Genomic DNA, 22,554 nt, shown 5'->3' on the forward strand with positions numbered 1-22,554 from the left:
TATATTGCTGATTACACACTGTCGCTGGAGCAACTCCCTCCTGAGCGGTACTGTGGGTGTACCTACACCACATGGATTGCTGCGGTTCAAGATGGTGGCTCACCACCACCACCTCTGGCAGTTAGGGATGGACAGCAAATGCTTGCCTTGTTAGTGATGCTCAGATTCCATGAAGGAATGAATAAAACAAATCACCAACCTATATATCACATTGTAGAGACAGTGATGGCTAGTTCCCCTGATATGGCCAAGATGTGTTCTGTGTCTAAAAGCAAAGCTCCTGGGCTAATTGAGTGGGAAATAGTTGTCTAAGGCAGACTTGCTTTATTGTCCTCTATATATGAACATTCGTTCCTGCTCCAAATCCATGCTTGCCTGCTTAGTTCTACACTACGAACACATTGCCTCCTGTGTGCGACAGTAGGAATTCAGTCTTTGTAGAATTTGGAGTTTGGTTCTTTCTCTTGTGCTTCTTTCTCTCTCACCTTTTCATTCCTCCTTGCTTGTTGTCTTTCATTTGCACTTTTTCTTTCATATACTCTGTTTCACTTTTGCTCTCATCTTTTACTTTTTTCTTCTTTCAGAAAAAGTGCTTTATGACATTAGTACAACTGAGTTAGTCTGGATGGTCCCCTATCTGGTTATTATTTGAATCATTTCCACAATGGATCTCAGTTGCTGACTTAGTAATGTGGCAAAGTATAATTAAACAGGTACTATTACTTCATGTTAATCTGCACATAACTTGAATGAATGCTCTCAACTGACTAGAATCACAGTATGTAGTAAAAGAGGCAATAATTGGATATAGTTGCCACTAGTCCTGTCTTCTGGAGGAATGGTAATATTAAGCTCATTCTGCTGTGCTAAATAGGTGTTACTTTAAGAATGATAAAGTCTGTCACTGAGTAGTGAAATTACATTGACTAAAGTGCATGGTTTTCATTGTTCCATTCTTACTGTTTGAATATTAAGAGAGTAATCTTATTTCTGGAACAGGAGTCGTGTCTGGACTGAACCCAGTCTGTTGAGAGCTGCTAAAGAGGAATATGATGGTGTGATTGAAGAGTTCTTAAAAGTTGGTGAGAAGCTGTTTGGGCCATATGTGTGGGGAAGGTAAATTTGTCTTTCTGCTATCTGATTTGATAAAACAATCTTATTTAGCTCCTGCCCATACACCTTGCTTCACATTCTTTTACATCAACACTTAATGTTGGAACTGCCTACATTAACGTTGTGTAATGGCCTTTCCCATGTAAACAAATTGCTTGTCACAGATTGTTCATGAATCAACTGAAACGCAAAGAAAATAATTTTTAACTGAAATTTCTAACGTCTAAAATAAGGCGAGCTGCCTTTCTTTCCTCTGCATGAGCATACTTTCCTCTTTCAAACCCATGCCTATTTGCCAATTCCAAGCTGCTTATACATTGACTGTTGTGCGGATCAGCCCTTCTGCGTGCCAGTTTGTTAATTTCACCATTTCCTCAGGCATTTTTCTGTCTCTCTTGCACACACTTTCTTACATGCCTCCTCCTTTGTCATCCTTCTCTTGTCCCACAAAATCTTCTAATTGTGACCCCTTTCAATCTCACTCTCTTGTCTTTCATTTTCTTTTTCCTTTTTGTCTTTTTTTTAAAGGTGCTTTGTAGCATTCATAGTACAACTATAAGCTAATCTGGCCCCCTCACTGACAGACTTTTTAAAATAAATGCATGCTTCACGATGAAACTGAAATTTAATCATTGAATCTGCCTTTTGTTTTTGTATATCTTCATAAAGTTCTTATTCAAACCTCCAATCTGTCTCATCAGTCTGGACTTTGGATATATTTAGCATAGAATAATAGGACAGAGTTTGGGTCACACCTCTACATTCTAAGCAAGTTTTGTAGCAAACATAGTAAATCAATGTCCATTGCCATCAATGTTTGGCATAATGCCCTGATGTTATAAAATCTTCAACTCATTGTGATTAATGGTTGTATCTAGAATAATGGGTGCCAAGGAAAGATACAGAATTTAATCGAAGGGGACTATGGTTATCATAAACCACTGATGATTAGATTGTAGGTTTAAACTTACTCTGTTATCTGCTATTTTCTATGACATTGTTCATTGATTAATGATTTAACATCTTGCTGTTCTGAAGAAAAACTTGTTTGTCTTCAGTTTACTGTGATATGAAAGCAACATCTCTGCTACATGCAAAGTCAGTAGATTAATTATCCTGTCTGTTCATTTCATACATACACGTGGTGTTCATATTAGCTGCAGCTGACAGCCTCCACTACACCGTTGACAAAGAACCTGATATAGTAATATGTAAACTTTTTACTCCAATATTACATTTTTATAATGTAGTTAATAATTATGATTTCAGTCATTGGCCCTGGGCCAACTGAATTGGAAGGCAATGTTGCACAAAAAATGAAAGGAATAGGAACTATATGAGGTAATAAGTCTATCTGTTTGACGAGATCTTGAGTTTATTAAAGCTTCTTTTCTGAAAACAAAGTTCACTTTATTTTCAGGGTTCTTGCATGTGTTCTAGAGTCTGTGTACTGGGCAGCACTTCTGGGTTTAATCCCCATTATAGATTTAAGCTTGCATACTAGGTTACCCCTTCAATGGAGTCTGGAGTACTGTGGGCAAGCTGCATTGACAGAGGCGCAATCTTTCTGATGAGATGTTAAATAGCAGCTGGCCCTATCTGTCCCCTCAGGTGAATATAATGGCATGAATTGGACAACATTTGAAAGTTTTCCTGATGCCATATTTGCATGTCAAAGGTAATTCATTGTTTACTGCGTGCTCTACAAGCCCTGAGAACATGATAAGCTGCATATCAACGCGTGTTTTTTCTTAATAAAAAACAATGATTTTCTTAATGCTGATTTTATATGTTCATTGTACATCAGCTGGTACTAGTGAAAGTACGAGTCTGTGGTGACATGTTTATATTTCTCTGCTACTAGCTAGATTCCAACTGATTGCACAGAGCTCTCAGCCTGAGTTGTGTAAAAGTCAAATTTAAAATAGGAGTACATTTAGTGTAAGTCAAAACTTTCAACCAGGATGAACAGTTCCTAGCAAAAATGTACCCAAAAGATTGCACGTCTTTGCAGTTACAAAGTGAAATGTTATGGAGTGAATTATTTTGTCATGGTGAGCTCTTTGATTTTGTTACTATGCTGGGCTAACTTTTGGGAATTGTTCTAGCCTGACGGGGCTGATCGGTAAGTGTTTTTTTTTGGAAGTTGGTGAGTTATTTTGGAAGGCAAGGGTGGAGCAAAACTGAATTAGGTTCCAGAAGGCGAAGATGAAACCACACAATGCAGTACAGAAAGTAAAAGCAAAATTCTGAAGATGCTGGAATTCTGAAATAAAAGCAAAATGTTGAAAACACACTCAGCAGGTTGGTCAGCATCTGTGGAAAGAGAGAAACTGAGATAATGAGTCCTGATGAAAGGTAAATAGTCTGAAATGTCAACTCTTTTTCTCTCCACAGATGCTGCCTGACCTGAGTGTTTCTAGCATTTTTATGTTTCTTCCTGTTAGCGCAGAAAGTAAACTGGGAGTGACCCTGAATAGGCAGGACAACTATTTCACCAGCACTGTCATTAAAATAGATTTTAGTAAGCAATCGCATTGCATTTTTTTTAACTTGCATGTCCTGTTGGATTAACAAATAGATTAAAAGGAGTTTACATGTTTTGAGACAGAACCAAATCACAGTGACTGCCCCGAGTCTCTGCCTGCAGAACTAATAGTTTTGGATTAGTGATGTATGCCACAATGAGTGAGGAGGAAGCAAAAACATGTGTGTTGAGTCGTGATATAGTTTGAGAAGACTGTGACTATACAGGTGGGATGGTGTTTTTATACGTTTTTTTAAAAATGTCTTGATAACTCTAGGTTTCTTGTAATATTCTAAGGTATGACCTCCTCTTCATGCCTCCATCTTTCCCATTTGGTGGGATGGAGAATCCCTGCCTTACGTTTGTTACTCCATGTCTGCTGGCAGGAGATCGGTCACTGGCTGACGTCATCATCCATGAGATTTCTCACAGCTGGTTTGGGAACTTGGTCACAAATGCCAACTGGGGAGACTTCTGGCTTAATGAAGGCTTTACAATGTATGCTCAGCGAAGAATTTCAACAGAACTTTACGGTATGCCTCTCTTGAGATTGTACATTATAATGATTCAGAATGCCAATCTCCCAATTCTCATTTCTGAAAATGTGATAAGTTGCTCACTAAGATGTTCTTTAGTGCATACCATTCAGCTATACTTCCCAGTAAGGTATTAAGCCTTAGCACAGCTTTTTTAAAGGTTTTTTTTAAATAATGCATTTCATATGGTTTCAAATATAAGTCTTTAAGTGTTATGTTATTTTGTTAGTGTCATACATGATTTTTGGTAAACGCTTTTTTTTGAACAAAGCCAATGAAGGGGATTGTTTGCCACAAGAAGGAGATTTTTGTATGTGAGATGTTGATCCAGAACAGACCCACAGGAAGAAACTGACTAGAAATTAGTCATACCTCCACCTTGCAAAGTAGCTGAGAGGAGTTACCACTCTGTCTCATAGCAGGTCATAGGACAGAGGCGTGTCTGAACAGGTTTGTCTGCTTTTTTAGTATTGTTAAGGTGTAGAAAACAAGGTTATTGGTAGTTAAAGCCTATTAAAAGTAGGATAGGACTAATCATGAACATACTTATTGTCATTGCCTGTGGCATTCCAGGAGACCTTGATGGAAGGCAAGCTCACCACTAAGCAAAAAGGTTGTTGTCTATTCCCTCTTCTTCTCTTGCCCCCTAAATCTGCCTCCCCTGACAAACTGGTGAATTGTCTGCTTTTAAAAATCCCAGTTTACTGTTTCGTCACAGATGGCTTTTATTCATAGGCAAGCTTTGTCATCTTGTGGCACAGATACTGTTACCAGAGTGCCTCTTGATCTATAATTTTACTTGGTAATGTTTATTTCTCAGGTGCAGCATATACTTGTCTTGAGGCTGCTACAGGGAGAGCCTTGCTTCGGCAACACATGGATAACACAGGGGAGGACCATCCACTCAACAAACTGAAGGTCAAAATTGAACCAGGTGAGAGCTTAGACTCTAGATCTGTAAACCTGATTTGGATTCACTTTAAATAAATCTTGGTACAGGATTGATTTCAGGTATCCCTCTCATTAGGAGAGCCTATTCTTCTATAATTTTTACAATTAATAAGTACATCTGAATCCACTTAAATGAATATTTCTACTAAGTGAACAGAAATGAAGGATTGTAAGCGATTAACTATTTGTTGTATTCCTATATGCTAACAAGTACTGTTTTGCTTAAATTCATGTTTATATGGTCATTACATAAATAACACAATTACATAAATAATATTTCTCACTTTCATAGCCTGTTTCTCGTCCTCAAAATTTTTAGTTTATTTCAGTTCTGTTTCAATTTCAACTGCTTTATTAATCACTAGTTTCGAACTTAGACTTTGCCAGTTCCTCCTCCTCCTCTAGTATATTAACTTAATTCCTTCCCTCCTACTCTAGTTACATCATCCACAAGGATGTGTGTAATTTTGATTCAGGTGAAAGGTTCTCTTTGAGCTACTCATCCCTTGTTCTAGAATTCACTCCAATGCAATGAAAATGTGAACTCTTTGTGCCAGCCCTGCATGTTGAGCTTTCCAATATATCGTTCCCTAAACCCGACACAGTTTCGGTATCCTTCACCGTATACTAGGGAAACATTTCATTCAGAGCTCCTAATACTTTATACAAAATAGGCTGTCTGTACCCTTGATTATACTTCCATGGTCATGGCCTTTATATTCTTGTAATTTACCTGCCTGTCACTCTCCTGGGTAGTCTCTTGTTCTCTGGTGCCATAATGTTCCTCAGGGCTACCTACCACTGAGTCGATGCCGCTGTTCACCTCATACTCGACACATTGCAGAATGCTTTGACTGTTTTCCCACAAAAGGATTGGTAAAATTGCTTTTAAATACTTAACGTTAAGAGTAAATGTGTGTTCTCAAGTTTTGTTTTAATAAAGGCACCTAGATGAAAGATGATTTAATGTGTTGTATGCAAGCTTTTTCCAGGAGCTAAACAAGTAGCAATTTACTAACCTGCCTGGGTTGTCAAAAAATACTTCACATCCATTATGTTGGAAAGCCCACCCCTCTTCCCCTTGTGTATGAAAGCAGGTATAAAACGGGGGATTGGCAATGGGCTGAGAGATGCTTTTGTAAAATCGAGAAAGCTGCAAATACTGGAGGCTTTCAAGCAGCAAGAAGGATGCATTGCAGGAGAGAGAAGTTAGAAAATTAATTTTAAATTAAGCAAAATGATTCATTGAAATGAGGTAACATAGCCTATTCATTATAATTGTATTATATGCATTGGAAATAAGTGAGCCTAATCAAGATTGGTACATTCTGCTGGAAAATAAAACTTGTGAATAATTCATGTTGAGTCTTGCCTAACCAAATGCTCGTTTGATCTATCTTGGGAGTGGTGTCAGCTGTGGTTTTGTGGTAGCATTGTTGTCTCTGAAGTAGGAAGTCATGTGATTAAACCCTACTCAAGGTACTGGGCGCTTTAGTGCAGTTGCTGAGAGTGTGTTGCACTCTTAAATTTAGCTAGTTTTATCCTGAACACTCGATAGCACAGAACTTTCTATTAACTTGGACTCTGCTTGCTCACTTCCAAGTATTAATTACAGTAAGTCCTCACTTTAAAGTTGTGGTTGTGTTCCTGAAAATCGCGACTTTTAAGTGAAACAACTTAAGTGAATCATGGGTTCCCATTGGAATCGATGTTAAAGCAGGAGTTCAGTTCCTTTGGGTATTTCTTGCCTGCAAAACCAATGTGCAAATTGAAATACTATATTGTATGTGCAGGACTGTGCATTCCTAGCTGAAATATCTAGTAAAATAAATAAGTCACTGAATATAACAGAAAAACTGTATAAGTCCACATTAGATAACACTAAATCACCCAACAAGCCTTGAGTAGCACAGCCTCTGTCTCACCCACACCACTCCTGAAACTCAGCTCTCTCTCTCTCTCTCTCCAGAGCCTGGACCCCTTCCTGATGGTCTGCAGAAGCAGAGACCCTGTACCAGGGAGTGCTGGAGATGGAGTTGGATTGGGTTGAGGGGGGTGGGAAAGGAGGAAACTGAAGGGGGTGATGGAGCTGGAGGGTTACGGAAGAAGCCGCACGGTGCCTGCTCTCTGCCCCTCCTGCACTGGATTACCCACAGTTCATTATCTGATTGGTGGCTGCAGCTCACTGTCCCTGCCCTGCATTCCTGCTCCCAGGATCTCGGGCCTCGCTCTCTCCCCACAACCTAGGCCTCTGGTGATTGCTCCAGCATCAGAACATGGTGGCAGGTGGCCCAGAATGCAGCATGGGTCTGTCTGCTCACTTGTCTATTTCAACTGCTGTCTGGCTTACATATTTACATTCAACCAGATGAGTGCTTCCTAATCCCCCATCCCTTGTACATCCCAATCTGCCTGCTCTGGCACCTGCCCCAAGTGTATTTTATTTTTGACTGACTTCCTGAAGCATGAACGAGAAGTACCATAGATACTGAGCAATTGATACTTTAAGGAAGAGAGTGGGACATTAAGAAGGACAGTGAAAAACAGGAACTTGGATCTATATAGGGCCTTTCACAACCTCGGGACAGCCCAAAGTGCTTTACAAATGGGTATATTTTTTGAAGTGTAGTCAGTTGTAATGTAGGATGAAGGGAAAGGCACAATCTTCAATGCTTCAGTGGCAATTTACATATTCCACCTGACCGTTGCTCTCAAATGTTCCAGGTTTGCTCTCTTCCCAAATATGAGTCCACTTTTATGGGAAATTATTTAATTCATTGTAACTGTTTCTTTTAGGAATTGATCCTGATGATACATATAATGAAACTCCCTATGAGAAAGGCTACTGCTTTGTATCATATTTAGCTCACCTTGTGGGTGATCAGAACAAATTTGATGCTTTCCTTCGGGTAAGAACCCTTTACTATCAGTAAATTTTTTTAAAAAATTGTGATGAACTGGTTAATAGTCATTTGCATGCCTGGTCCATTTTAGACAAATTTTAAGGGAATCAGACATGAAGTTGCAGCAGTGCTCCAAGGCACCCTTTATTTTGTGATGCTCAAGCTTAATTCAGGTTGCTTTTACTTTTTGATTCCAACTAAAAAGTCTTAAAATGTTGGCTTGCTCCCAGTAATTTTTTTTCTACTTTCATTAAAAGAAGTTGCCTCCATTGACAAGTCCACATTTTCTGTTCTGTCTTTTCAGCTTTCACCTAAATATTTGGCTGTGATCTGTGCTAAAGACCACTCCTAAATGTGAGCCCCTGCTTGCCACAAAGCAGAGTCTGAATTTATACCTGCAAATCTGATAATACAGTAATTCCTAGGTAATGCAACAATAACTTAGTAGATTTGAGACAAACCCTTGAACAATGTCCTTGGCTTCTGAACGAGGAACAATAAATGCTATTTAGAATGTAATTTATGATTTAAACTATATAACAGGTTAATTAAAACTAACAGATACATGGTAACAGCAGCTTACATTAGTTTTATTGTGCATTCTCCTCCACTATCTGACACTTCATTAACTCAATTGATATTACTAAACTTGGATTGGAGTTTTTACTGTAATTTATATACATGGCTGTTTGTAATGGCCTGTGGAACTTCCTGAGGACACCTCCATCCAAGCTATGATGCCGCTCTGGTAAACTGGAAACATGCTGCCTGGTATCACTCATTGTGCCCTTTTAATTTGATAACTGGAACAGAAGAAAATAAATTTCCTTCCATAGTCAAGATTATCAAATTAACATGATGGCTTTCTAAACTCCATCAGCAACTTATCTATCTTTGTCCTGAAATCAATCAAATTAAGCAATACTGTGCTTCGTGATTTCCACTAATTTTATGAAGTTTATTTGGATAGGAATAATGCCTTTCAACTAATATTTTATGTACCCCCAGACAATAATGTGTATCCATTCCAGTCAGGGGAAGGCAAGTTTGTGGTAATCAAATCTAATTATCTGAAACTTAACCTTATGTGTTTTAATATATGGAAAATATTGTGCCAGAGGGGAAACAATCCTCTCTTTCATTGCAAACTTGTTATTCGGTAGTATGTAGGATCCCACTATATTTCACAACACTTAGGATAACATCAGACATGCCTGACACTTCTTGAAACAGGCTTCAGTAGTTTCATGTATTCAAAATCATTAATTTATTTACAGAAACAAATGATTGAAGTACGATATTGAATAGTTCAATAGAGTAGTGGAAGTGTGGGGACTAAGCAAAGAAGAGCCCTTGGACTCTTGCAAAACCTAAGATGAAATGCAACTGAAAGAAATAAGTGATGAAAGCACAATATAATCTTTACATATTAATTGAACTACAGGCAAAACTGCTAATATATAAATGTGTTTTTTTTCTTTGTCATTCCTTTAAAGAAAAAGCACTAGCTTTGATTGTTGGCTTGGTAAACCGGGAATGCGCTGGCATAACTTCTGAAGAAGAGTCATACAGACTCAAAACGTTAACTCTGTTTTTCTCTCCACAGATGCTGTTAGACCTGCTGAGTTTTTCAAGCATTTTCTGTTTTTGTTTCAGATTTCCAGCATCCGCAGCATTTTGCTTTTAGCATATTTATTAAGTTACCTTCCAAGCTAATGGAGCCTGACCAATAACTCTTCTATGGTGGTCATAGTTATGGATAGTGTAACGTGGATTAAATTCTGTGGCAAGCAGGTTGCAGATATACTGTATAAAAAAAAAAAAATCGTGTCAAAATCCTAACGGACGTAGATTCTGCTAGATGAAGGAATCACATGGTGTAAACAGTAGCATGCGTGCAATACTTCACAGTGGAGTTGGAATGTTTGTCCCATGTATGAGTGCATTGCTAGTTTCTTGATGAAAACAAGTCATATGTAGTTTTTTATTCTTTCATGGGATGTGGACATCGCTGGCTAGGCCAGCATTTATTACCCAATCCTAATTGCCCTGTGAAAGTAGTGGTGTTCTGCCTTGAGTACTTCTGGTGCAGGTACATCCACAATGCTGTTAGGGAGTTGCATGATTTTGTTCAGCGAAAGTGAAGGAACGGCGATGTAGTTCCAAATCAGGATGGTGTGTGGCTTGGAGGGGAACTGGCAGGTGGTGGTGTTCCCACCTGCTCAGCATTCAGTTTTTGGCATTTGTTTTTATTCGAACAAACTCTTGACTTTCATGCATTCTTGTTTGGTTGCAGGCCTATGTGGACAAATTCAAGTTTCAAAGTATTGTAGCAGAAGATACCTTGAATTTTTATTTAGACTATTTCCCAGAACTCAAGGAAAAGGATGTTGAAAAAATGCCAGGTAATGCAGTTTAATTGAATGTTTATTGAATGCACACCTAAATAGAGGGAGGAAAACTCTTGCCATTGAAGTGCTATTATTTAGAATTCATCTTTCTGTTGTTACCAATGGGTCAATAACTTATGGTGACTAGTTAGTCAAGATATCGCTGCATGGTCTTATACTTGGAGACCAACCTGACCTTCATATAGATTTTCTTTTAAAAATAGTGGACAGGTTGTGATGCATTTAAGGGATTCTGATAACCTCAGATCTGGTTAGTTCTAAGCTTCATTTGACATCTTGCCATTTCATAATAACCGATAATTCCTTGGTACATAAACAATTTCCTCCATATCAGCAGATCATTAAAAATATACATTTCACAATCACAATTTTAATTGCACAGGAGGAGGCCATTCGGCCCATCGTGTCTGCACCAGCTCTCCAAATGAACATTATGACCTAGTGCCATTGCCCTGAATTTTTCCCCTAACTGTGCAAATTGTTTCTATTCAAATAATCATCTAATGCCCTCTTGAATGCCTCAATTGAACCGGCCTTCACCACACTTCCAGGCAGTACATTCTGACCCGAACCACTCGTGTGAAAAAGTTTTTTCTCACATCACATTTGCTTCTTTTGCAAATCACTTTAAATCTGTGCCATCTCGTTCTTGATCCTTTTGCAAGCGAGAAGAGCTTCTCCCCCTATAGTCTGTCCAGTCCCCTCATGATTTTGAACATCTCTATCAAATCTCCTGTTCAAGGGTTTGTCTCAAATCTAAGTTATTGTTGCATTACCTAGGAATTACTGTATTATCAGATATTGCAGGTATAAAGTCAGATTCTGCTTTGTGGAAAGCAGGGGCTTACATTTAGGAGGGGTCTTTAGCACAGATCACAGCCAAATATTTAGGTGAAAGCCTAAAAGACAAAACAGAAAATGTGGACTTGTCAATGGAGGCAACTTCTTTTAATGAAAGCAGAAAAAAAAATTACCGGGAGCAAGCCAACATTTTAAGCATTACAGAGGAATTGATTCATGGGATGGAGCAGAAGGGCCTCATTACAGAGCAGTGTATTATGTGGGTCTACAAAATACAAGAGGTGTTCCTGAAGGAGGCCCACATATTTGAAACAACTTAAGCTGCAGGACGTGTTTAAAAGTATGACGGACCTCAACATTCAACTTCCTCGGCCTGTGTTTGTACACCAGCTACCACCCAAGACGTTCCCTCTGATGAGTCTTAGGTTGAGATATAATTTAAGAAAATGAAAAAGTAAAATAATAAAACAGCAAAAGTAAATAAACCCCTTTTATTCTTTATTTCTCATAATTTATTTCATGTATTATAAATGCACTGTCCATGGACCCAAAATCCCCAAGTCCAGCATGTCTGGCCCTGAGTTTTGCTAACTGTATTATAATAAACTGTGAATATCAAAAACAGCATTCTAGCAACATTGAGTGCAGCAGAATCAAACAACAGTCAAGGTTGAGACAAAAACTCATACCAAACAGTCCTGGTCTAACATTCTAGTACACTAGCTGAACTATCTAATTTTCTTTTTGTTAAGGGTTTGAATTTGATTTTTGGTTGAACACACCTGGATGGCCACCTTACCTACCAGACCTTTCATCTGGTGATACCCTCATGAAACCTGCAGAAGACTTGGCAACTCTGTGGCTAGCTGCAGATCTAAACATGGATGCTATCAAAAGCATTGATATGTCCTCATGGAAAACCTACCAGATTGTGCACTTCCTTGATAAACTCCTGGAAAAATCACCTTTGCCTCAAGGTAACGGCGCATGATAATTATATGCATCACAAAGCTTAATATTTCTTAGTTACTTATAGCAACGCATGAAATGTACTCCACTTAGACAACATTTAGACTGGTATCCTTTAACATTAAAAATGTTTCCTTTCAGGAATTTAATCTTTTAAAATTGTGTATTAATAGCTTTGTTTCAGTAAGTCGAAACACTGCATCTAAAGTAAGTGCACATTACTTAAAAAGAAACATGTTAAACCCATGACCCTTGAGTTCAAAATGGTTCAGGTTCCTAGGAGCAGGAGTAGCCTATACGAACAAATGAATTAGGAGCAGGACTAAGCCACTCGGCCATTTGAGCTTGCTGCTCCATTCAAGGACATCATGGCTGATCTGACTGTAACCTCAACTCCACATTCCTGCCTACCCCCCATATCTTTCACCCCCTTGCTCATCAAGAATCTATCGATCTCTGCCTTAAAAGTATTCAAGGACACCTCTGCTTCCACTGCCTTTTGGAGGAAGAGTGTTCCAAAGACTCTTAACCCGCTGAGAGAATATCTCCTCGTATCTGGAGGCCCCTTATTTTTAAATAGTGGTCTCTAGTTCTAGGTTCTCCCACAAGAGGAAGCATCCTCTCCACATCAACCCTGTCAAGACCCCTCAGGATCTTATGTTTCAATCAAGTCACCGCTTACTCTTAACTACAGCGATACAAGCCAGTCCAACCTTTCCTCAGAAGACAACCCACCCAATCTAGGTATTAGTTCCCTAAACCTTCTGAACCAGCCTTTTGTGATTCATGCACTAGGACCCCATAATCCCTCTGCATCTCAGAACTCTGTAATCTCTCATTATTTAGATAATATGCTTTGTTTTTTACCTTTCCTGCCAAGATGGAAAATTACATACTTTTCAACAGCCCCTCGAGCCTGTCCTGCCATTCAGAGAGATCATGGCTGATCTGAATCCTAACTCGATCCACCCAACCTTGGCCCCATTTCCTTTAATACTCCTGGCTAGCAAAAATTTATCGACAGAGTGCAACTTGTACGGAGCGGAATTACTGCGAGTTTGGTAAGTAAGGGAGCACAGTGAGGAAGGGAGGTGCTTTTTTCTTTCTCTATCTTTCTAAACTTCCAGGAGATGAAACGTTGCACAAGAGGGCTGAGTTTGAAAACATCCAAGAGTGACACCACAGCAGTTACACAAGTTCATTGGTTGGTGAGAAACTGCTGTTAGGGAGGATCTTCAAGTAGCTGAAAATGAGAAAAACGCATTCTTTTTAAAAGAAGTAGTTACTTAGATTTAGGCAAGAAACACAAAAAGCAGGGAAGTAAAGTTAAGTCATGGCCAGGTAAAATAAAGTTGTATAAGTAAACCAGACTAAAATAAAGTTAACATAAGGGAAATAAATTGAAGCCATGGCAAGACAGCTTGGTCGTGTGGAGTGCTTGCCCTGTAATATGTGGGAAGTCGTGGACGCTACCGGTGTCCTGGATGATCACACGTGCAGGAATTGTCACTAGCTGCAGAAACTTGAGCTCCAGGTTTCAAAGCTCAATCAGCGGCTGGAGTCACTGTGGCGCTTCTGCGAGGCTGAGAGCTACATGAATAGCAGATTCAGAGAGTTGGTCACACCATAGCTTAGGAGTCTGAAGGCAGAAAGGGAATGGGTGACTGCTAGGTCAACCAAGAGAACTAGGCAGGTTTTGCAGGAGTTCCCTGTGGTCCTGCTTGCCAATAGATTTTCCATTTTGGATACTGGTACGGTGTTGATTACTTGGAGGAGTGCAGTCAGAGCCTGGTTTGTGGCGCCACAGGCGGCTCTGCAGTACAGGATGGGAGGAGGAAGAAAGGAAGACTAGTAGTGTTAGTGGATTCGTTAGTTAGAGGAATAGACGGGCGTTTCTGTGGCCATAGACGTGACTCCAGGATGGTATGTTGCCTCCTTGGTGCCAGGGTCAAGGATGTCACAGACCAGCTGCAGAACATTCTTCTGGGGGAGGGTGAACAGCCAGAAATCGTGATCCACCTTGGTACCAATGACTTGAGTCTGAAAGGGGATGAGGTCCTGAAAGCAGATTTCAGGGAGCTAGGAAGGAGGTTGAAAAGCAGGACCTCTAAAGCAGTAATCTCAGGATTACTCCCAGTCCCACATGCTAGTGAGTAAAGAAATAGAATTGAGTGATTAAGCATGTGGCTAGAAAGCTGGTGCAGGAGGGAGGGCATCAGATTTTTGAGGTTTTGGGACGGTGGTGCCTGTACCAGCTGGACGGTCTACACCTGAACAGGAGTGGGACAAATATCCTTGCAGGGAGATTTGCTAGTGCTGTTGGGGAGGGTTTAAATTAGATTAGCAGGAGGATGGGAGCCTGAGGCCAAATTCGAACAGGGAAAGAGGGATGGAGAATCAGTGAGTGACCCTGAAAGGCAGAAGCAGCACAGGTTAAAAAATGTACAGCTCAGGAATTTGGCAGCCTTAAAAGGCATATATGTAAAGTCAGGTATAGCAAATAAAGCTGAGGGCACAGACACGTGGCAGCATGATATCATCGCTATAACAGAAACTTGACTTAAAAAGGGGCAAAAATGGCAGCTCAATATCCCTGGATATAGTGTTTATAGGCAGGATAGAGAGGCAGATAAAAAAAAAAGGTGGGGGTATAGCATTATTGGTTAAAGAATCAATTGCAGTGTAAGGAGGGATGATACATTAAATGAAGCATCAAATGAGGCAATATGGGCTGAGTTCAGAAATTAAAAAATGGGGCAGCCACACTGCTAGGAGTGTACTATAGATCCCCAAATAGTGGAAGGGAGTTAGAGCAAATATGTAGATAATTTTGAGCATAAAAACAATAGGGCAGTAACAGTTGGGGACTTCAACTATTCTAATATCAGTTGGGTTACGAACAGTGTGAAGGGCACAAAAATTCTTGAACTGCATTCAGGAGAACATTTTTAGCCAGCATGTAACAAGCCCGACGAGAAGAGGAGAGTTCTAGATTTAGTCTTAGGAAATGAAGCTGGGCAAGTGGATGAAGTAGTGGAAGCCGATTTTTGCTGTTAGTGACTATAATAGTTTAGATTTAGCATCATTATGGAAAAGGACAAAGATAAAAAAGGAGTAAAAGTTCTAAATTGGGGCAAGATAAATTTTACAAAGCTGAGAAGTGAGCTGGTGAAAGTGGACTGGATACAGTTGCTAGAAGGGAAAACAGTGTCAAATTAGCAGGAGGCATTTGAAAATGAGATTCTATGGGCACAGTGTAAACATGTCCCCACAAAAAAAAAGAATCGTACTGCCAAATCTAGCGGCCCCTGGTTATCCAGAAGCATACAGGGTAAGATAAAGCACAAAAGAAAGCTAATGACAGTCACAAAAAGCTTAATACTGTAGAAATCCTAGAGGAGTATAGAAAGTACAGGGGTAAAGTAAAAAAGGAAATTGGGAAAGCAAAGGGAATACGAAAAAATATTGGCAGGTAAAATCAAAGAAAATCCAAAGATGTTTTACCAGTACATTAAGAGCAAGAGAATACTTTGGGAAAGGGTACAGCCTATCCGAGATGTACATGGTAACTTGTGCGCTGATCTTGAAGACATGGGCAGGGTTCTCAATGAGTACTTTGTCTCTGTCTTCACTAAGGAAAGGGATGATGCAGATATTCTAGTTAAAAGAGGAGTGTCAAATATTAGATACAATAAACATAGTGAGAGAGGAAGTACAGGAGGAACTGACATCCTTGAAGGTAGATAAGTCACCAGGGCTGGATGAAATGTATTCCAGGCTGTTAAAGGAAACCAGGGAGGGAGTAGCCGATGCTCTGACTATGATTTTCGAATCCTCACTTAAATACAGGCGAGGTACCAGAGGATTGGAGGTCTGCAAATGTACTGTTATTTAAAAAGGATGCGAGGATTAGGCCAGAAAATTATTAGGCGGGTCAGACTGACTTCGGTGGTGGGCAAATTATTGGAATCACTTCTGAGGCAGGATAAACCGTCACTTAGGCATGGATTGATCAGGAATGGTCAGAATGATTTTTGTTAGGGGAAGATTGTATCTTACTAATTTGATCAAATTTTTTGAGGAAGCAACAAACAGGATTGATGAGGGTAGTACAGTGGATGTTGTCTACATGGATTTTAGTAAGGCATTTGACAAGGTCCCACATGGCAGACTGGTTAGAAAAGTAAGATCCCATGGAAAATGGGAGAAGGTGCCAGGTTGGATCCAAAATTGGCTCAGTGACAGGAAATAAAGGTAATGGTCAATGGATGATTTTGCAAATGGAAAGCAGTTTCCAGTGGTGTTCCACAGGGCTCAGTGTTGGGGCTCTTGCTGTTTGTCATATATATTAATGATTTGGACTTAAATGTTGGAGACATCATTGGGAAATTCACAGATGACACAAAAATTGGCCGTGTAATTGACAGTAAATTGAATAGCTGTTGTCTCCAGAATGATATTAATGGTTTGATTGAGTGGGTGGAAAAGTGGCAAATGGAATTCAGTCTGGAAAAGTGTGAGGTAATGTATTTGGGGAGGGCTAATAAAGCAAGGCTATGTGCAATAAATGGAGGATATTGAGAGGGTTTGAGGAAGTGAGACACCTTGGAATGCATGTCCACAGGTCCCTGAAAGTGGAAGGACAGATGGATAAGGTGGTAAAGAAAGCTTATGGGATGCTTTCCTTTATTGGATAGGATATTGAATACAAAAGCAGAGATGTGATGATGGAACTGTATAAAACACTGGTTAGGCCACAACTGGAATTTTGTATACAGTTCTGATCACTGCGATATAAGATGGATATAATTGCTCTGGAGAAAGTATAGAGGAGATTTACAAGAATGTTGCCATGGCTTAAAAATTGCTGCTATGAAGAAAGATTGGATAGGCTAGAGTTGTTTTCCTTAGAACAGAGGAGGCTGAGGGTTGACCTAATTGAGAGGCCTAGAAAGGGTAGACCTGTATCCCCTAGCTGACAGGTCAATTACTAGGGGGCATAGATTTAAGGTGACTGAAAGGAGGATTGAAGGGGACGTGAGGAAAAACCTTTTCTGGTGGGTGTCTGGAATTCACTACCTAAATTGGTGGTTGAGGCTGAAACGCTCAACTCATTTAAAAGGTACCTGGATCTGCACCTGAAGTGCAGTAACCTGCAAGACTATGGACCAGGTGCCGGAAAGCAGGATTAAAATAAGCGCTAGTTTCTTTCCTCTTTCCTTTTGGCCGGCGCAGACACAATGGGCTGAATGGCCTCTTTGTGTCATAACTTTTCCATGGTTCTATGGATTTTAGATTTTAAATTATTAATTGTTAACATGTACTTCCTTCTTTGGGAGAATTCCCCACACTTAATGCCAAGGATAGAAGTATTGCCTTGAGAAGTGTATAGGTACTAAACCTAATGATCAATTCATAGTGAAGATTAAAGGTACAGATAATCTGTGATTGTACACTTTGTTTATCCTTAGCTCAATGGTAACACTTTTACTTGAGTTATGGGTTGTGCATTCAAGTCACATTCCAGATACATAAGCACATAATCTAAGGTGACTCTGGAATAAAATTTGAAACCTGCTGGTTTTCTGTAGGTAATATTGCAAAGCTGGGTAAAATGTACCTAAACATAGCCAAAGCTAAGAATGCTAAACCATGTTTTCACTGGGTGCAGATTGTGAAAAATAACTAAGGACCACTTTTCAGTGCAAAACTGAGGGAGCACTGCACTGTCAGATGTGCCATCTTTTGGACAGCATATTAAATTGAAGCCCCATATTCCCTCAGGTATATGTAAAATACTTATTGGTACCCTCAAAGAAGAGTAGGGGAGGTCATCTGATGTCCTGTCCAACATTTATCCTTTAACTAATGCATTAAAGTTAGTCAACTCTCTGCTATTTGGTGGGACCTTGTGTGCAAATTGGCTGTCGTTTCCCTACATTATAAAAGTGAAATACACTTCATCAGTACTTAGACTGAATTATGCTATATAAGTGCAATTCTTTTTTCCTCCCGTCCTTTGCTGCAGGCGTGCAGTTCCATGCCACCAGCAGCTGTCTGAAACCTGCATAAGCCAGGTGGTGAGTGTTGGCAGGTGATTCAGCTATCATAGTTAAACCATTCGTACCTTAACTTGATGTCCATACATATGCAATTGCTAAAACCATTTCAGGAGCGGATAACTTTGATCTTAAGTACGTTGCTTTTTATGTCTTAGAACTACAATGATAGTCACAACATTGTGTTCAGGAGTGAGAGCATTGACTCTTCACCGCATCCCACCCCCCTAACCAGTTCTACCTTCCAAACTTTCAGCCAGACCAGTTGTGACATCCTGCTGTTAGCTCGCTAACTGCAGTCCAAGAATTGGACTTGAGATTTTGCTGATCTGGATGGTTCAGAAATTTACTGATTAAACAGGAAACATTGAAGAAATTTCACTTCAGTGATTTCCCAAGGTGGTGGCAGTATTTGCAACCCATTATGACCAAATAAAAGTATCAAGTGTGTTCAGAAAAAATTATAGATAAAATATTAATTGCATCATAACTATAATATCTGGAATAAAATATAAAACCTGCTGGTTTTCTGTAGGTAATATTGCAAAGCTGGCTGAAATGTACCCAAAGATATCCAAGGCTAAGAATGCTGAACTGCGTTTTCGCTGGGTGCAGATTGTTGTGAAAAATAACTATGAGGATGCATTTGATGAACTCAGGAATTTCCTCCATAGTCAGGTATGTAAATGAGTATACTACACAGATTGAGGGGAGAGAGAGACTGGGCCACATAGGTTGGGATCACCGCAGCAAGAATAAGATTCAAGAGACACTGTGGTTTATGAAGACAGCGAGTGTGTACTGGGAACAAAGTCATTGCAGAGACAAAAATAAGTTGAGAAACAGACAGCTTAGAGGTGCAAACAGCAAACAAGATTGTTGCACAGAGTAAAAGAAATAGAGACTGGTGAAAGTCAAAAAGATTGACAGACGAAGAAAGGTTAACATTTCTGCTAATTACCAGGTTGTCCTGTCCTATTACTTCAGTATAGTACAAAAATGTTCATCATAACAAAAAAGTTGTTATACCACTGGAATCCTTTTTTAGCAGAAATGGTTTCCAGGATAGCCATGAGCTGAAGAAGATCACTGCTTCACTAGTTAATCTGTCTCTAAACCTAATGTTAGTTCTGAGCCCTGCAAAATGTTTAAAATACTAATGCTTCCCTCAAGACTAAAAATTGTTTTGTCATTTTTGTCCTCTTCATAGGGAAAACAAAAGTATACTGTTCCTGTTTATCGAGCCATGTGGTCTGAAACTGAAGGGACACGTAAACTGGCACAGGAGATTTTTGCAGCCACGGGGAACCAGCTCCACAAAAATGTTCAAAATTATGTGAAGAAAATCTTTGTCTGAAACTATTATGATTCATCCAATAATTCTTGAACAAATTACTTAACTATTTCAGAAAATACAATTTTTTACTTTCCAGCAGAATATTTTTACTTCAGAAATGTACGGCTGTGTTATAAACATGATTGCTGCCTTTCAATTTGTGTTTATAAAATCAGGAAAATCATTCAATGTTTTTGAATCTCTTGTCTCCATATGTGAATGTAGTAGACATCTCCGTGCTTCAGCAAGGAATTATACAATGCTCACTTCTTGGGTATTTTCCAAAATAGGTCTGTGTCAAATCTAATAAATTCAACTGCTTGTGACAAACAGATCCCACAGAATCATTTGTAATCACTTGATATTTTTCCAAGTTAAAAGATAAATATAAATGTCAAAGTGTAACCAAGATTGACATGCTCCTGGATCTCAGCTATTATAGCCTCTTTAGCAGTGTATTTATTTAGAATATTCCTATTTTTTAAAATCGAACCACCTGGCTGCAATTGAGTTTCGACAGTGGTGTTAAACTGCCTTTGACAGCTGTCTTTATTGTGATAGCTAAAGCATGTTGGGAGAATCATAGCAAAACCTTAACTGCTATGATAGATGCATTTCCTACACAGCTAGATTTCTGCAGCATTCAAGGTTCAGCTCAAGTCCAGACACATTCCTAAAGCTATAGAAATTTCTTAATTTTACAGGGAAGCCATTACATTCAAAAATACAACCAAGTTAGCAAATTATTCAGAGACCTTTCATATGAAGGAATGAACATCCTACCAAAAACTTATGATGCAAGTTTTTCTGATAACTCACCAGCATGAATTGTCTTAATGATTGCTGTTCATTATATTGCAAGTGTGCATCTAATTTGCTGGCAAACATTGATCAAAAATAATTGTTTGCAATAGTACCTGAATTTTTTTTATTCTCAAGTTGTGGGCTAAGATACATGATCTCAGATATATCTATGGATCTAGGACAGCCCTGATCTCATTGAATGTTAAGAGCTTAAAGGCCTGTTCCTATGTTAGAGGTAGGTAACCTACAGCTCATGGGGCACATCTGGCCCTCACTCTGCAGCATATTGCACCTTTTACATCGCAGCTTATTTCCAAAAGATTTTCACGCACTTGCTTTTCAGCTCATCTATGGTGCAAAGTTGACTTCTGACAGCGATGCCTCCACAAAATCCAGCAAATTCAATAGCAGGGTAGGCACTCCAATATCAGCATCCTTTCTCAGGCCAACCTTTGGTTAAGGTTCATCAGCTACGTTGAGTGGGCCATATCGTCCACACACCTGACACGACTCCCAAAACAAGCTCTCTACAGCAAGTGATTACCAGGAGGGCAGAGGAAATGTTTCAGGTCCTCAAAGCCTCCCTGAAAAAATGTAACATCCCCACTGATATGTGGGAATTTCTTGCTTGAGACCACCCAAACTGGAAAAGCAGCATCTGTGAAGGTGACAACCGTTTTGAACATCTCTGGCAGGCCAAGGACTAAAAGTCTAATCTTCAATTTTAGCAACTAACTAGAAGTTGCCCTTTGGGTTGGGAGGTGAATTTTAGTCCAGCTTTAAAACAGGGGTTACACAGGCTCTGCTTGCAGCTGCAGCTAGTAAATTAGTTAACTGGCTTAAACAGATTTTCAGAAACTAGATTCAGACAGCATAAAAGCAAACCATCTACAGTGCTGCTTTGGGCTTCAGTGGGAGCTTGGCGAGAGAGGGAGTTCACTGAAGAGGGGGAGGTGATCCTTTCATTTTCTACCTTTCCACAGTAAGAGCAGCAGCCTTGGTAAGTATTTCTTCTGTCCTTAATATCCTCTAAACTAGAAGTAAAAGTAAAGGGAGTAATGTCAAGTGCAATACTACTGCGATGTGGGAAGTCAGGGTCACTTCCAATGTCCAGGGTGACCATGTGTGCAGGAAGTGTCTCCAAATGCAGCTACTTGAGATCAGTGCTTTAGAGCTGAAGGCGTGCTTGGAGTCACTGTGGAGCATCCACAACGATGAGATCTTCAATGGATAGCATGTATAGTGAGGTGGTCACACCACAGGTAAAGAGTGAACAGGCAGAAAGGGAATGGGTGACCGCCAGACAGAGTAAATGCACCAGGCAGATGGAGCCAGGGCACTCCTGCACTATCTCACTCTCAGATTGTGTGTTCTGGATACTTCCGGGGGAGATGGCTCTTGCTGCATTCCCTTGAGAAACCAAATCCGTGGCACCACGAGTGGTTCAGTTGCTCAGAGGGGCACGGTGGGGTTTGGAGGAAAGAGAGAGAGAGCAATAGTGATAGGTGATTCTATTGTAAGGAGAACAGATAGATGTTTCCGTGCCGGCAGACATGACACCAGGGTGGTATGTTGCCTGCCTGGTGCCAGGATCCAGGATGTCTCAGTGGATGCAGAATATTCTGAAGGGTGAGGGTGAACAGCCAGAGGTTGTGGTCCATATTGGTACCAATGACACAGGTAAAAAGGGATGAGGTCCTGAAAGCAGAATATAGGGAGTTAGGAAATAAACTGAAAAGCAGGACCTCAAAGATTGGAATCTCAGGATTACTCCCAGCGCCATGTGCCAGCGAGATCAGGAATAGGAAAATAGACCAGATTGTGTGGCTGGAGATGGTGGAGGAGGGAGGGATTTAGATTCCTGGGGAAAAGGAGACCTGTACAAGCTGGATGGCTTGTACCTCAGCAGGATTGGACCAAAATCCTCAATTGCTAGTACTGTGGGGGAGGGTTCAAACTAGATTGGCAGGGGGATGGGAACCTGAGCAAGGAGGCACAAGAGAGGGAAACAAAGATAGGAATGAAAGACAGAAAAGTAGAAAGCAAAAGTGGAAGGCAGGTGAAACAAGGGCTAGCAGCAAATAGGGCCATAGTACAAAAATGATGTGTAAAAATGTTAAAACGACAAGTCTAAAGGCACTATC

The 22,554-nt window shown here is 40.0% G+C and overlaps 1 protein-coding gene across 1 annotated transcript in view; it reads left to right on the forward strand.

Moving 5' to 3' along the window:
- The window catches only part of LOC121282631 (arginyl aminopeptidase (aminopeptidase B)), a 28,565-nt gene extending 8,634 nt beyond the window's left edge, over nucleotides 1–19,931 (forward strand). Inside the window, exons 4-11 of the mRNA XM_041196438.1 lie at nucleotides 1,000–1,116; nucleotides 3,938–4,173; nucleotides 4,997–5,110; nucleotides 7,924–8,036; nucleotides 10,327–10,435; nucleotides 11,995–12,219; nucleotides 18,806–18,948; nucleotides 19,481–19,931. Coding sequence (XP_041052372.1) covers nucleotides 1,000–1,116; nucleotides 3,938–4,173; nucleotides 4,997–5,110; nucleotides 7,924–8,036; nucleotides 10,327–10,435; nucleotides 11,995–12,219; nucleotides 18,806–18,948; nucleotides 19,481–19,627 — 1,204 coding nt within the window. The 3' untranslated portion in view covers nucleotides 19,628–19,931. The remainder of the gene's footprint in view (nucleotides 1–999; nucleotides 1,117–3,937; nucleotides 4,174–4,996; nucleotides 5,111–7,923; nucleotides 8,037–10,326; nucleotides 10,436–11,994; nucleotides 12,220–18,805; nucleotides 18,949–19,480) is intronic.
- Nucleotides 19,932–22,554: the final 2,623 nt, after the last annotated feature.

This window comes from Carcharodon carcharias, chromosome 9 (genome assembly GCF_017639515.1).
Source record: "Carcharodon carcharias isolate sCarCar2 chromosome 9, sCarCar2.pri, whole genome shotgun sequence".
Classification (NCBI taxonomy): Eukaryota; Metazoa; Chordata; class Chondrichthyes; order Lamniformes; family Lamnidae; genus Carcharodon; species Carcharodon carcharias.